Source organism: Trifolium pratense, linkage group LG5 (genome assembly GCF_020283565.1).
Source record: "Trifolium pratense cultivar HEN17-A07 linkage group LG5, ARS_RC_1.1, whole genome shotgun sequence".
NCBI lineage: Eukaryota > Viridiplantae > Streptophyta > Magnoliopsida > Fabales > Fabaceae > Trifolium > Trifolium pratense.
The window spans coordinates 50516873-50532446 of record NC_060063.1 but is presented as its reverse complement, the minus strand read 5'-3'; the positions used below and the strand labels follow the sequence as shown (position 1 = coordinate 50532446).

At 36.5% G+C, this 15574-nt stretch overlaps 1 protein-coding gene across 17 annotated transcripts in view; it reads left to right on the top strand.

Annotated features, from left to right (window-relative positions):
• The window catches only part of LOC123884110, a 35386-nt gene extending 24834 nt beyond the window's left edge, over positions 1 to 10552 (top strand). Inside the window, exons 4-13 of one of the 17 annotated variants that reach the window (XM_045933120.1) lie at positions 6805 to 6849; positions 7173 to 7279; positions 8225 to 8311; positions 8463 to 8519; positions 8623 to 8714; positions 8783 to 8860; positions 9623 to 9667; positions 9835 to 9925; positions 10275 to 10340; positions 10480 to 10552. In XM_045933120.1, coding sequence (XP_045789076.1) covers positions 6805 to 6849; positions 7173 to 7279; positions 8225 to 8311; positions 8463 to 8519; positions 8623 to 8714; positions 8783 to 8860; positions 9623 to 9667; positions 9835 to 9901 — 578 coding nt within the window. In that variant the 3' untranslated portion in view covers positions 9902 to 9925; positions 10275 to 10340; positions 10480 to 10552. The other 16 variants (XR_006800686.1, XR_006800681.1, XR_006800691.1 and 13 more) reach the window with 16 other exon arrangements.
• The last annotated feature ends 5022 nt before the right edge of the window (positions 10553 to 15574 follow it).

Sequence of the window (15574 nt, the reverse complement as noted above, 5' to 3'; positions counted from 1 at the left end):
GGAGACAGGTTTTGTGTTGGGCGATATTGATAGTTTATGTGTTATCACCCCTTCATCTATTCCTGGCATATCCGAGGGTTTCCATGCAAATAGGTCAGCGTTGTCCTTCAAGATTTTGATGATTCTTCTTCTCTCCTCATTGGGCAACGCCGTTCCTAAACTGGTTGTTTGGTGCGGGTGATCGCCGATTTGAACTTGCTCCAGGTCTTCTATAGGGCTCACCCTTCTGTCTTGAAATTCTTCCCTTGGATCCATGTCTGAATTTTCTATGATGTTTATGCCACCTGGAACTGTGGCTTGTCTTCTTTCGGATGCTCCATTTGTATTGGATGCTCGATGCCGTATCTTTAAGCTGGACTCGTAACATTTTTTGGCGAGGATCTGATCGCCTCTAACTATTCCTACTCCTCCGTTTTCGAGAGGGTATTTGATTGCTAGGTACAGCGTGGACATGGCCGCCCCTAGGGTGTTAAAAGCATCCTATGATAATGTTGTAGGAGGTGAACGGAGTTTTGACTACCAAATATCGCACTTTGATGGTCTTGGCGTTACTTCCCTCTCCGAAGGTAGTGAGTAGCGAGGCGTAGCCCATCACGTCTACCTGTTCTCCGGAAAACCCAACCAGAGTTCCTGCATACGGCTGCAGTTGCTCCTCCGCTAATTGCATGGCCTTGAAAGCTTCCCAGTACATGATGTCTGCTGAACTCCCTGAATCAATTAGTACTCTCTTTACATCGCAGTTCAGGATTTGGACTTGTATTACTAAAGGGTCATCGTCATGGGGCGCTACCTCCAAACCATCCCTTGCAGTAAATGCCAAATCCGGAACGTCGAGTGGTTGGGGTTGTCTCACGAGATATATCTCTGAGATGGCTCGACGCACATATCTTTTCCTTGCTGAGCTTGACTCACCTCCTCCTGAGAAACCCCCCGCTATTGTATTCACAGAGATCCTCTCCTTTGGAGGCTCTTTACTTGGCCCCTGAGTATCTCGTGGCTCTTGCCTGGGGATTTTTGGCACGACAACTCGGCCTTGCGCTGCATCGTCAATGAACCTTCGGAGGTGTCCGCTTTTAATCAGTTCTTCAATCAGATCCCTTAGGCGGAAGCATTTTTCCGTAGAATGACCTCTGCACCTATGGTAGGCGCACCAGGCGTTGTCGTTGAGTCCCATGGGGATATTGTTGGCTCTTTTTGGGGGGAGATTTGCCAAGCCACTGGCCAGAATTTCGTTTAACACGTACACTTTTGAAGTGTTTAATGGCGTAAACTCTTCCTCGGCGGGGTGATTCCTGAACTCTCTCCTTGGTGGTTGATGGTAGGGCTTACCCTGGTGCCTTTGCCATGTGTTTCCTTGATGACTTCCTGTTTTTGGTCGCGGGTGTTCTGGGGCTCTAGTAGCACGGCCTACATATTCCTTCTCCTTGGCGTCTCTTTGCCTTTTCTCGGCGTTGCTTTCTTCGCCCTTTATGTAACACTCCGCTCTCTTGTTTACCTCCTGCATTGATGAGGCTAGTTTTTGGGCTAAGGATTCGTTGAAATGTCCTGCTCTTAGCCCATTGTGGAAGGCCGCCACGAACATCTCTTGGTTTGGATTTGAGACCTTGATGGTGGCCTCACTGAATCTGGCTAGAAAACTACGTAACGATTCGCCGTGGTTTTGGCGAATGGAGAATAGGCTAGTTGACGTGACTTTCACGTGCTTCGATCCGGCGAACTGGTGAACGGATTTTTTGTGAAAATCCGCGTAGCTTTCTATTGAATTTTTTGGAAGGTTCATATACCAACGCAAGGCTACATCCTTGAAGGTGTCGGCTAGTAGTTTACATTTCAGGTGTTCTGGAGCATTGATTATGGCGGTTTGTGTTCCAATTGCCATCAGATGCTCTCGAGGGTCAGTTTTCCCATCAAAGGTAGGAAGGTGAGGGACTTTGATCGCTTCCGTGATTTGTGTATCCCATAAATGTTGTGCCAAAGGCTGTACATCCATGATGTTCTCTCCTTCCTCCTCGTCTGAAATCATTTTCGCTTTTTCTTTCTCATGTGTTCTTTCGGCTTCGATGGCCGCGATCTGGGTCTGCAAACGCCGAATTTCTACGACGGCGGCTTGCAAGGTGTTAACGCTAGAATTATCGTTGTTTCCATGTTCTCCAGCCATGTGGAGATGTTTGATTTTTTTCGTCTAGTTGCTGTGATAGGCTGGGATCAAATGATTTTACCGCAGCCCCACGGTGGGCGCCAAAATGTTCTGGTAAAAACTCAAAGGGGGTTGTATTATTAATTAAATGGTGTGATTACACTTGGTTCAATCCCAACAACCCTGGGAGTTTTATAAGTCAGAAAAAGGTCCTTTTACAAATGAAAGTATGAAACTATTTATAGAGCCTCTAGTCTTCTTCTCCAAGCAAGGATTCCTAGAAATTCGGTCTTCAGCACCTTCTTCGGTGATACAGCATGAAAATAGGGATAGTAACCTTGGTCTCCAAGCTATGGCGGTTATGAGAAGTTAATTTCTTTCTTTTCAAGTCAATCGGTTAACACTGGGAAGAAGAAGATATTTATACGATACGGGATTACCCTTCTGGGCGTTGCCACGCTGTTGTTAGCCACGCCTTGGCCACTCGTCGCCTAATGGATATTTAGGTTTTGCTTGATTTGGGCCTATCCCCATTCTTATACTAATTGGGCTTACTGGATATGTCCTTAAGCCCATTGCCCAGTCCATATATATATATGGAGGCTGCTAACTTAGACCCAGTTGAGGTGCACCTTTTCAGTTGGACCAAAATACCCATTCTTTTTAATTAATTAACCAAATTACCATCAATGGACGCGGATCCAGTGTCGCGCGCGTACCGCAGTACCATGGTTACAGGCTGTTGATTTCCATCTGACAGCCAAGATCTGATCTCATCAAGACTGTCTGATCAATCAGACAGCCCAGATCATCCAAATCCATCAGATTCCAGCGCGTGCACCACACTGGATTACACCCTGGAGAGAAGAATTACTTTTTAAAAGCAGGACACGTGTCGCTGTCTGATTGGCTGGGCGTGATTTTTTTCCATTTAATATTTTGAACTCAATTATTTCGTTGTAAATTAATTTTTTATTTATTTTTTTTATACCAAAATTCATAATTTTTTTTTCTCTACAAATAGAGACTTGGTTCGTTTGATTTGGACACAGAAAAAAAAACCCAATTTTTCACTACCTTAATCTCATTTTTCACTACCTTACATCAACTCACTGAAACCATTCTACCAGCAAAATGGTTTCAGATTACAACTCTCTGAAACCATTGTACCAGATAAATGGTTTCAGAAGCAAACACAATTAATAAATTACTCACTGAAACCATTCTACCAGTAAAATGGTTTCATAATGCAACTATGTGCAACCATTCTACAAGCTAAATGGTTTCAGAAGCAAATAACTAATAATCAACTTACTGAAACCATTCTACCAGCAAAATGGTTTCAGATTACAACTCTCTGAAACCATTGTACCAGATAAATGGTTTCAGAAGCAAACACAATTAATAAATTACTCATTGAAACCATTCTACCAGTAAAATGGTTTCAGAATATAACTATGTGCAACCATTCTACCAGTAAAATGGTTTCAGAAGCAAACATTAGTTTTTAATTACCGTTTTATCTCATTTAATTAACTAAAAATAGTTTCAGGTCTCCAAAAATTTCATAAAATATACCAAAAGTTCCAGAATATTATCTACTATTTTCCTGGTATAATGGTTTCAGTGAGTTGGTTGAGTGGTGCGTGTTAAATTACAACACACAAGTAACGTATTTAGTAGACAAAAAATGAGATTAAGGTAGTGAAAAATTGCGTTTTTTTTTCGGTGTCCAAATCAAACGAACCAAGTCTCTATTTGTAGACAAAAAAAAATTATGAATTTTGGTATAAAAATAAAAAAATAAAAAATTAATTTACAACGAAATAATTGAGTTCAAAGTATTAAATGAACAAAAATCACGCCCAGCCAACCATTGTGTGACACGTGTCCTACTTTTAAAAAGCAAATTTTTCTCTCTCCAGGTTGTAATCCAGTGTGGCGCAGGCGCTGGAATCTGATGGATCAGGATGATCTGGGCTGTCTGATTGATCAGACAGTCTTGATGAGATCAGATCTTGGCTGTCTGATGGAAATCAACGGTCTGTAACCATGGTCCTTCGGTACGCGCGCGACACTGGATCTGCGTCTACTAATGGGTATTTTGGTTAATTAATTAAAAAGAATGGGTATTTTGGTCCAATTGAAAAGGTGCACCTTGCTAACTTAGACCTAACTAGGGTCTAAGTTAGAAAACCCCTATATATATATATATATATATATATATATATATATATATATATATATAGAGTCAGGATCCGTTGACACCAACTAGTTTGACACCAAATGTTACACCTCTCAATAACGTTTTAACCGATATAAATTTTATAAAATCCACCGTTGGATTGAAAGTTTACATCATATAGATCATTTGTGTAAAATTTCAAATAAATCCAAAATCATTTGATATGTTATTGAGATACATCAAAATTAACGGTTTTTGTATTTTTTTAAATGCTGTTAATCTTTATGTGTCTCAATAGCATATCAAATGATTTTGGATTTGTCTGAAATTTTACACAAATGATCTATATGATGTAAACTTTCAATCCAACGGTGGATTTTATAAAATTTATATCGGTTAAAACGTTATTGAGAGGTGTAACATTTGGTGTCAAACTAGTTGGTGTCAACGGATCCTGACTCATATATATATATGACAAAATTTAAATATATATTTGATCTCTATATTTTCATCAAATTAAACTTTACATTATTCGTTCTAAAATTGATAGTTTGGTCTTAAATTAAATTTTATTTGGAATTTTGAGTTATTATTTATTTATAGCTAATAATAAAGGGAATACTCAAATTTTGGTGTTGCCTTTTTCTGTAATTCCCATAATACCCATAACAGTTTTTTTTCTTTTTTTTTTTAATTTCTTCTTAACTTCCACATTTTTTTAACTTCTATTTTAGTAACTTCCTCTCTCAAACAAAAAGTAACTTCTATACTTTTTTATTTTCATCAAATCATTTACATTTTTTAATACATTTTATTTTCATAAAATTGGGCCACACAGACTGGCAACTAGTTATTATAATTTGTACGCAAATTAAAAAATGACATTTTTAAAGACAAACTTATTTGTTGGTGTGATTTATTAAGCATTTATTTATTTATTTATTTGATAATTATGAAAATTTAAATATTAAAATGTTTATTTTTGTGGGCTCATTTTTACCCGGATCCGGATACTATTACAAACCAAATAAAAAACAGAAAGAATTGAATTTGAATTGAACGAATTCCTTTTTCCACGCAAAGAGGTTCAGAGGATGAACGAACAAAATCGCCTTCTCCTCTTCCTTTCTTTATCTCTCTCGCTAGCCACCGTTTTTCTTCTGCATCCATTTCTTGCTTCGATTTAAATTCTTCACATCCACAAACCAATATAAGAATCTCTCTTTCCCTTTCAATTTTTTAGATTCTTTCACCGAAACGAGAAAGCAAATTGTCGCCGTCATTTTTCTCTCATGGTGAGTTTCCCTTTTCTTTGATCTCTTCTCTCTCATTGTCCATAATATTTGGTCCATGAATTCCTATTCCCTAATTTCATATATGTTCGTTTCAAATTCCACCTGTTAATTTTCTGATTTCATCTCCAAATTGCATAGTTTTCAATTTCATCCAAACCCTAATATTCATATGAACCCTAAATCCGAATTGGTTCTCTCTTGTTACAAATTCAATGCCAATTTCATTTTATTTATTGTTGGTTTTTGAATTTCATGCTCAATTTCCAATAGGTTTGTTTATCCCGTTTTGCCAGTAACCCCTCACTCTTAATCTGAACCCTTACGCTGAACACATGTTTTTATGTGATTTGGAATGCTTTTGAGTATGCCGTTAACCTTTCTATTTTCTTTTTTACAGGTTTTAGATCTAGTTCCCATCCTTGCACAAGAAAACCTTCCAGTTGAAATAATACAGTCCTATGATTTGGTAGCCTCTAATGCCTTGTTCAAGCAACCATTAAAGTACAACCAGATTCTGAATCTCTAATTTTTTTTCTAAATTATCCTCATTACTATTTGATGTTTGTTATGGTACATTGCTCAATTTATCATCATATGAGTCGCTAAAATTCATTGCTCAATTTTGTTTTCGATGCATGAGTAGACCGTCTTGTGTTTTTCCCTGATGTAGAGTAATCTCGTTTGTGCTTTTTTTTTTCTTTCTTAAAGCTTTACAAGTCACATTCTAATATAGGCTGTTTAATTCAAAAGGGACAAATGGAGTTGAAAAAAGGAACAAATACTGCAACAATTAAAAAAAATTATGAAGTTCTACAAATATCTGTATAGTCTTGAATCCAAGGAGATTGAATCAACACTCCCACGATCAAAAGATGTAAGTTTTTTTAATAATTGTTTAAGTTGTTTCACTATGATTCATAGCAAGTTTGGCAACTGAACTCCTCATGCACGTGTTGCATTTTTGTATCTACAAAGGCTGAATTTTACTGTGTCAACAAAGTTAGCCCAGATTTTATGTAAAAAATAGACTTAAATATGTTTTTGGAATTGTGTGATGTAGTATTATTTCCTATCATATATATTCATTGGTATTTCTTGCTCTGAGCAGTGGTGGTTACAACAGTTACTGAATTGGGCAATGGAAAGCCAAAGTTCTATTCAACCCTTGATATAATCTCTTATTGCAGAAAATGGCTATTACCAACAAATCACATGTGGTTGTTCTCAACAAGGTGAGCATTCAGTATTTAAATAGACGTTCTTTATTATTCAAATTTCATAAATGACTCAGTATGATATCATTTCTTTTAAACCTGTTTTCTTCAAATAATTTGATATACTGAAATTAATTAGTGCTGCACTAGATTTAGAAGCACTGAATAACCTTTTGTTTATGAAATGTGTAATTATGTGATTAAAATCTGATGGGTTGGTATTCTATTTATTAAGTTCTTAGAGATTTCTGGTCTGTGAGATCAGCTTTTCTTTGTATATAGTAATATATAATATAATATAATAGTAAATTTTTTTATTGAGAACCTTTATCTAAATGTAGAAAATCAGCCTCTTCCTTCTTTGCTGCCTATAATGCCTTATGTGAGGAAGGTACTGCAACTTCTGTGTGCAGGGCTCTTGATGAAATTGCCGACGTATCTGTACCAGGTATGAATGTTAAGTTAGCACTATTTATTTAACTTGACATTATGTCTCATGCTCCACATGTTTCAGTCATGCCATGAGAACGGCGAGTTATTATAATGTTGTGTTAACATGATTTTGCTTGGAAGATGTTAAATAATGTTTACATTTTTTATAGATTAATAGTTCAGTTTAATTTTGAATCAGGATTGAGTTTGTAATTGGTTTTCAAGTTAATAATGTTTGGTGTCAAACAATTGGCAAACCTGGTAACTCTTAGCAGCCTTTAACTCTTGTTAACTCCTGCTCAAATTCACTTATTGCGAGGTAATAAAGATGAAAATTTTGATAACCTTTTGAATTTCAGATGGTTATTGAAAATTGGTTTTTGTTTACAGTGACTGTGGTAAAGAGTGGAACTAGAGCTTTACCGTATCTGTGATTGGATGGTGACACGAGTTCCATTGGTTTTCCTGGGTTAAGCCTTTTACTCGTATTTACACTTACACTGGTCATCTTCAACACTGATCAACTAGAATTCAACATTGATCAACTAAAATTTCAACATTGATGCTTGTGTGGGTGTAGGTTGCTAAGTGTATAGGGATTGGTCTGCCGGAGCTTATTTTCTAGTATTTGTGTCCCAGGCAGAGTTCCTTCAAGTTGCATCCACGTAGTGTCTTTATACTTTAGCGAATGAGATTGAATTATATCCATTCATTGATTTTCTCTTTTTCAAATATATTTTTATAATTTCAATTCAAGTATACAATGGTACTATTTTGACTAGAGTGCATTTTTGCCCTTATTGGAAAGCTTTCTCTCACTCAAGTGGATATATGTTACATCTATCTTTCTGAAGATATTCTCTTTTTAAAATTGGAATAGGATTTGGTTTCTGATTAATTGTTATTCTTTCTTGTGAAAATGATTTTCTTAAATTGTATATTCTGTCTTTTTGGTTCACAGTCTAGTGGAGCTTTCATTGCTGTATATAGGTATGCAAGTGCAACACCATTACTGCCTTCTATTCTTAGTCAGGGTATTGGTTGGCAGGTACGAATATATGACTAAATCTTGCTTTATAAATGATAATCGTGATAACTAATAATTGTAAAAGTTCATAATTGATTTGACTGTAATGATGATTTTCACCTAGTAATCAAGTAGAACTTTCACTTTCAAGTATCTTATTTATGCTTGTTAGGGAGTCGGCATTCTGTTATCAGAATTGTTTGGAACAATTAGTGGATCGTCCGTGTCTGTAAGGCTGAAATTATTCTGTTTGTATTCTTTACTAAGCAATCAAGCACTACTTTTTTGTTAACGTAAGGAATCAAAGTGATTTTTATTTGTTTTCCCAACAGAGAAAATGCAGGTCTATTGGCTTTGACACGTGTTGGCAGTCGAAGAGTTGTGCCGATATCTGCTGGATTCATGATTTTCTCTTCAATTTTAGGTGAGTCAGTTAAACACGATAAGTTTGTAATTTGATTTGTAATTACTAACATTTCTTTCATGATTTAGGAAAATTTGGAACAGTTTTCGCATCTATCCCACCTGCAATTGTTGCTGCCCTGTACTGCTTATTCTTTGCTTATGTTGGTATGTTTGATTTAAGATAAACTCATACAGGTTATATATATACTTTTATTTATTATGATACTTAGAAGACACACCACCATATAATGATTCAATTTTCATTCATCATTTGTAGGTGCTGGAGGCATTAGTTTTCTTCAGTTCTGCAACCTTAACAGTTTTAGAACAAAGTTCATATTAGGCTTCTCTATATTCTTGCTGCCTCTTATTTGCACACTCAGACAAGGAGCATACTTCCTTTCCACATTAGGCTTCTCTATATATAATTTCGTTTTAACTTTCAATTAGAGCTTTTTATAAGGTTGTTTAAAATTTGATACTTATTTTGGTAAGTGTTTAATTTTTATGTCACTGAGATTATATTTGTAATCAAAGTTTTGGTTGTGATATATTTTTTTTACACATATTTAACCATGTGCGGGGGTTTGAAACCTCCGCAAACCCAACCGCCGCAGTTTGAACAGGATACCAACGCTCATCCAAATCCCCCGCATATTTACTATTGGATTCTAATAAGCGGCGGTTTTCAAAACTCCCGCAAAACCATCCGCGGAGGTTGTAAATAGCGTGTATTTTTTTGTAGATATAGGGCTGTAATACTCTGACTTTGAACATAATTTATAAACTAGAGTGGGTATCTTTGAATAGTACTTGCTATTTTCGAGTTTTGAGAATTGGTGTTATTTCTTTCCACTTAGAACAGATAAGATTATATATCTCTTTTTTTTTTAAAAAAAAAAACAAACAATATGGTTATGTTTTCAGGTGTTTACGTAAGGACGAAATACTGCATGTTCAGCCTCCTCAAAGGCATTTCTCTTTTCACTCTTATTGTATTGATTGGTATTGGTCGGTTCATATCCTCACTCAAATTTTTACATTTGAATTTTTTAGTGTATATGCAAATTTCAATATAGTAATTCCCAAAATAGAGTTTGTAAGTTTGATACTTTCTAATTTTGTCTTTTTCTATTCAGATTGACTCCGGTGGATTTATTCAAGCCTTTGTGCTCCCTGAAGTGCAGAACCACATTTAAGAATTGAAAGAGAAAGATTTGAGGCTGAAAGGTACAGTCCTCATCATCACTGTCAACATCCTTTTAGCTTCAAGGTTTTGTTCTAATGAAGTTGTGTTGGTTGCATGAGTAATGTTGTTCATTGAGTTATGGTTTATGTATAATTGCGTTATGGTTCTGCACATTTAAATGCATTTAGTTCTGGTTTCTGGTTGTGCACATTGCATTTTTGCATAATTACACGTTCTGGTTTTGCACGTTTTAATGCTTCTGCTTCTGGTTTTGTACACTTCTACATTTTAATCTCCATTCTCCAATGCCTTGATCAATAAAAGAGACTTTGTAGACTTCATATTAGTATGATTTTATTAACCTGAAATGCATTTTTACGGTTATGGCAGGTTGGTGATCTGGTGTTGTTGGTCACTTGGAATCAAATGAAAATTCTAGCCGCTGGCATAGTAGTGGTGAGTTAATAAAGTAATTGCTTAGGAATTTTGATGATAGAGTGAACATTATTATTGTATGCTGATTTGAGATTGACCACTATTATTATTATATATTCTGGAGAATATGTCTAAATGTGGACTACTTGCTGTTTTCTAGATTGACCATTATTATTACTTTATTCGGGAGAATATAATTGCCTAGAACATTATTATTGTATGTCATCATTTCCGCGAACACAGTGGACACTTTCCAGGCCCAACTAAATCCAGGAGCTGAATTTTAAATGACAAATAAAATATGAACATGTTTGAAACTTCAAATTAAATGAAACTCCAGTCGTGCACTGGATCTCAAATCCCCGAACCTGATGGTAGACAAAAATTGGAATGTAAAGGTATAATTGAACAGGCTGAGTAATTGAGTTTCTCTACGGAATTTTTAATATCTTTGTGATGGAAGATGATTATTTTTCAATTATTTTTTGTCCAGGTGTGTGATTTCGGGTTGTCCAGATTTAAAGCGAACACTTTCTTGTCATCAAAATCTGTTGCTGGAACGGTAAGTCTCTCACACTCTAGTATGTGTTTAATCATAATGGTATACACTATCCAGTGTTGAAGTTTTCTTTCAATTAATTCGAAAACAATTTCAAGTTTGAAGATGAGACTTTTATCTGTAGTGTTACGATACATAGGCAAACCTTGATCAAGTAGACAAAAGTATTGTTACTTCTTATTAACCCTGTCCTTTAAAGTTGTTCTTAAAGTCAAATGATATAATCATGATTTCTAAAGTTGATTAATTACTACAAGATACAGTTTTTAACTGTCAATTATTTTATGATGCTTGCTCAGCGGGAAGCATGTATATTCTGGTGTGCTTCACAGAAACCAATCTGTATACTCCCTCTGTTGTTTTTAGAAATTTCCGGTTACCAAAGAAGTGTTTGTTTGATAAATTAATTTCTATTATAGCTCATTTTTCACATCCTCGATTTCAACCATTTAATCCATCTCCTCATTGAAGTCTCAAAAAAATTAGTTATCAACTATTCAACTTAATCTCTGTCGTGAAACACAAATGTTCCATCCACTTTTCCCACATAAGCTCTTTCTTACTCACAATGCGGATATCATCTTTAAAAAAAATGTGCAGTAACAAATTTGAATTGAAAAATGTGATCATCTTTTGGGGGGTAGGTGTATCATAATAAATTATTTTTTAAAGGTTTAACTACACATTTGATCCCTTACGTTTATTTTAGGTTTCAAGTTGGTCCTTTACGTTTAAAACGTATTAATTTAGTCCCTGATAGGACACGATCTCGATTAGGATTAAACGTTAGGACAAATATAGAGCAGAAAAGCAATTGTTGTTATATTGATAATCCAATAGAATCAAGTGATTCTATGGCTGAATTACACTATAAGATTGAATGATAAAATACATAAAATATAAAGATAAGCTAGGTAATTCGAGACACCTAGAATCTCCCAAGTAGAGTGACTACTAAAATCAATCCATAAAAAACAATGGCAGGGAACATTCTTCTATTTAATCAATCAGATACAGATCTATTTTCTCTTCCCTCGCCGAATAAGGAAACATTCCTATAATGGTATAATTAGCTGTATCCTTCTGCCCAAGTTTCCTTTTATAAAATCTGTCATAACTATCAATACCTCCCCCTTCAAAATTCTCCTTGTCCTCAAGGAGGAATCCTGAGAACTCTTTGTGCACTTCAATTACTGGCTCCCATGAATTCTGAAAGGTATGTAGTCTCTTCCCTTTTACCAAAACCTCAACCTTCATTTGTTCATTCTTTCTAATGTCCAAGGCCTCCTCAAGCTACTTATCTAGTCGCCAAATTTCAGGCAAACCTTCCGGCAGTGACTGAGAATCTGCTATATGCCTAATTAAGCAAAGCATATATTGAAAGAGAATATTTCCAATAACATTCACAAACAACTTTAGCCATAAAAGCATAGATTTCCCTGGGTCCCATGGTATTATCCTCACTGATGAATTTAGTTCCACCATTTTTTCATTGGCTAAATGACACAACCTTTCTAAATAACAAGCACCGAGATTCCAGGTAAACATTAAGAATGTCGCCATAAATTTGTCACTTGTAGTGGATTTCACGAACATGGCCTGAACAGCTAGCAAAAAGTCAAGGAATTTGAGCACAAACTTATCCTTCCAAATTATGATTGAAGCTAGTGACCTTGGTACCTCCTTTAAAACCATGACTTGGGCATTGTTCATTGAAGATTTCAATATTGAACTGGATATTTTCATAAATTTCTGGAGAGAACTCTGATTGCAAAAGTTGACCCATTCTTGGAATTCAAAGGTAGTGATCAACATGTCCCCTAACACTCCAATTATCTTTGAGAACTTATAGTTTTCATGCTTTGAGATCCTTGAAATATAACAATGAACAAGTGCATATGCAATGCAAGAAGGCCACTGATCTATTCTATGCTCACTTCCAAAAATTGGTTCCTTCCCATCGCAACATTGAAGGGAACAATCAACAATATCTCTCCTTGTTGACTCAATGGCATCACTAATCATTTTTGACTCTCTGGTTGCTAATTTAGTCTTTGATTGAACAAATTGCAGTTCATAAGAGAGACTAAACATGAATATTTTCAAATGAACAATAGTTGTCGCACCAATACAGACATCAAAGAACAACGCACCTGTCCACCGCAACCGCCTGAAGCTTAAGAATCGCCTAAGCATTATAGCAGTATTCCACAAGTATTCACCTTGTAAAATAGTAGTTGAAATTGAAAACCACACCTGGTCCCCAGGGTCCCACTGTTGAGAACTTGTTGAGTCAGCTTCAAGCAACCGAATCTGCAGGACAACTTCACTCGCACTGCCTCTAAGTGACAACCTGCAGTTCCTCTCTTTCAAATCCACTGTAGCTCGGACATGATCAATCATAGGGTCAGCTGGGAAAATTAAAACCTCCCTTGAAGCATCCAATGGATCAAATGTTGTGACTCCTATAATACCCAGCAGCAAGACAAAGACATAAGCTATAAGCTTGTCCAGCAACACAAGAAAATCACTTTCTATATTCTCCATATGACAATTCATTGTATGAAATGATAAGGGTACTGATACTGGTTCTTCTTTCATATACCTTCCATTCAAAACAAGAATTATAAATAGATTATCATCAAAATGGATAGTGAGCATCACCGTGTATTCACACATTCTCTCAGCATAGTAAGAATTCCCATGTAATTTTCCCCCACCTTGCAACACCGAAAAATCACCATTTGATGACAAAAGATGAGTCAAAAATGTCAAACACCAAGTCATACCTGCACACAACCTTTTCTCTTCGTTCTCAAAGACTTTCCCACATACCCCTTGTTGTGCAAACCCACTAGTTAATAAGAGCAGCCTGTGTGTGACTTGTATTTTTTGAGAACTTGGGTTAATCAACAAATTAACCTTATCCTGGGCCTGCTTCAGTGGTTCTAATCCAGCCCTTGAATCGGTGGCCAGTGACTCCGACTGTGGTGGTAGCTTGGAAAACAACCCTTTCCCATCACCATAGTTTTCCGGATCTGGCGGTTTAGGTAGCGGAACTCGCCGTGGAAGAATCATCACAGATTGGTTGGAATCCGATGATTCTGGCTTTAGTAGTTGTGTGTGCGCTACCGGCGCTTGAATGATTTGGAATTTTCCGGCCATCGCAAGCAAATCGCCCACCGGAGGTTTGGGTGGCGGGACTCGTCGTACTAGTGTTGTTGTAGGTCGATCGGAATCCCACAATTCTGAAGGGTTTGATTCTGGTGAAGGTGGATCAAGTGATTTTGGCTTGGGAAATACCTTGGCAAGTGAACCCGGCTTTTTATCGGTCACAGTCGTGTGATTCTCTGTGACACACACTCTCATGTGCTCTGCCGTTACCTTCACTGCAGTTTCAGATGCCTTCACTGCTGTTTCAGGCTGATACTCAGATTTGTTGAGGTGAGTTTCTTCCTTGACGTCGTAGAATCTATCGTTACCACCATCAATTTGCGGTGGTTGAGGTGAGTCCCACGACCACGAATTATTATTGCTCCATTCCTCCTCTTCGTGATAGTATTGCACTCTTCCCCGTGGTCGCCGCCGCCGACGGTTACGGCGATTCCGTTCCTCTCGAATGAGCTCGCGAATCTGCTCCACCGTGACTGGTGGTCGTGATTGTTGTTCTAACACCATCTGACGAAGCTGCTCAACTGCAACTTCAGCCTTGCTCATCCTCTGTTCTAACGCATCAACACGTTTCTCTATTCGATGATTGGATTTTGGATTGTAACCGAGGCTCTCGATACCAATTGATAGGACACGATCTCGATTAGGATTAAACATTAGGACAAATATAGAGCAGAAAAGCAATTGTTGTTATATTGATAATCCAATAGAATCAAGTGATTCTATGGCTGAATTACACTATAAGATTGAATGATAAAATACATAAAATATAAAGATAAGCTAGGTAATTCGAGACACCTAGAATCTCCCAAGTAGAGTGACTACTAAAATCAATCCATAAAAAACAATGGCAGGGACTTATATTGCCATCATTGTCATCATTGTCAATCTAGGAGAGAAAGTGACTTAGAGACAATAGTAGAATCCTATAGCAGGAAATTTGGGTTGCCCACTTCCTCGTTCCAGGGTGTTGTGTCTGTTCTGTTTCTCCAGAACAATGGATTGATCATTTAGGAACAAAATTGGGTGGATCTGAATCCAGATGAATTTAAAGTAATTTAATATTGTGATTTGGTATGCTTTCTGCAGCAAATGAAACCGCTTCTTGAGAGTGTTGGTAGCTCAAATGCGGACAAATCTTTTCTTCCAAAGTTTTTACAAGCCCATCCGACAGACTATTCATCAAAAAAATTGCAGGTCAGTCTAGATTATCATATTGTTAACCTTACAAATTGAAAATTTGTAATTTGACCATATTTTTTGTACTAAATTCTGTTATTGTGTAAGTTTATAATATGTCCTGAATTTTATTATATTGCCAAATTACACATTTCATGTCTTCCTTTCCGATGAATTATTTCTCTATAATTTGAAATAGTATACTGATAGTCTTTTCTGGATTTTAATTGATAGATTCGAGTTATTATTTTATTGTTTTCCTCTACAAATGATTCAAAGGGTCTTCCGATTCTCAAGAAGCACTAACATTTAAATTAAATTTTCCCTTGCAATTTAGATTGCATTT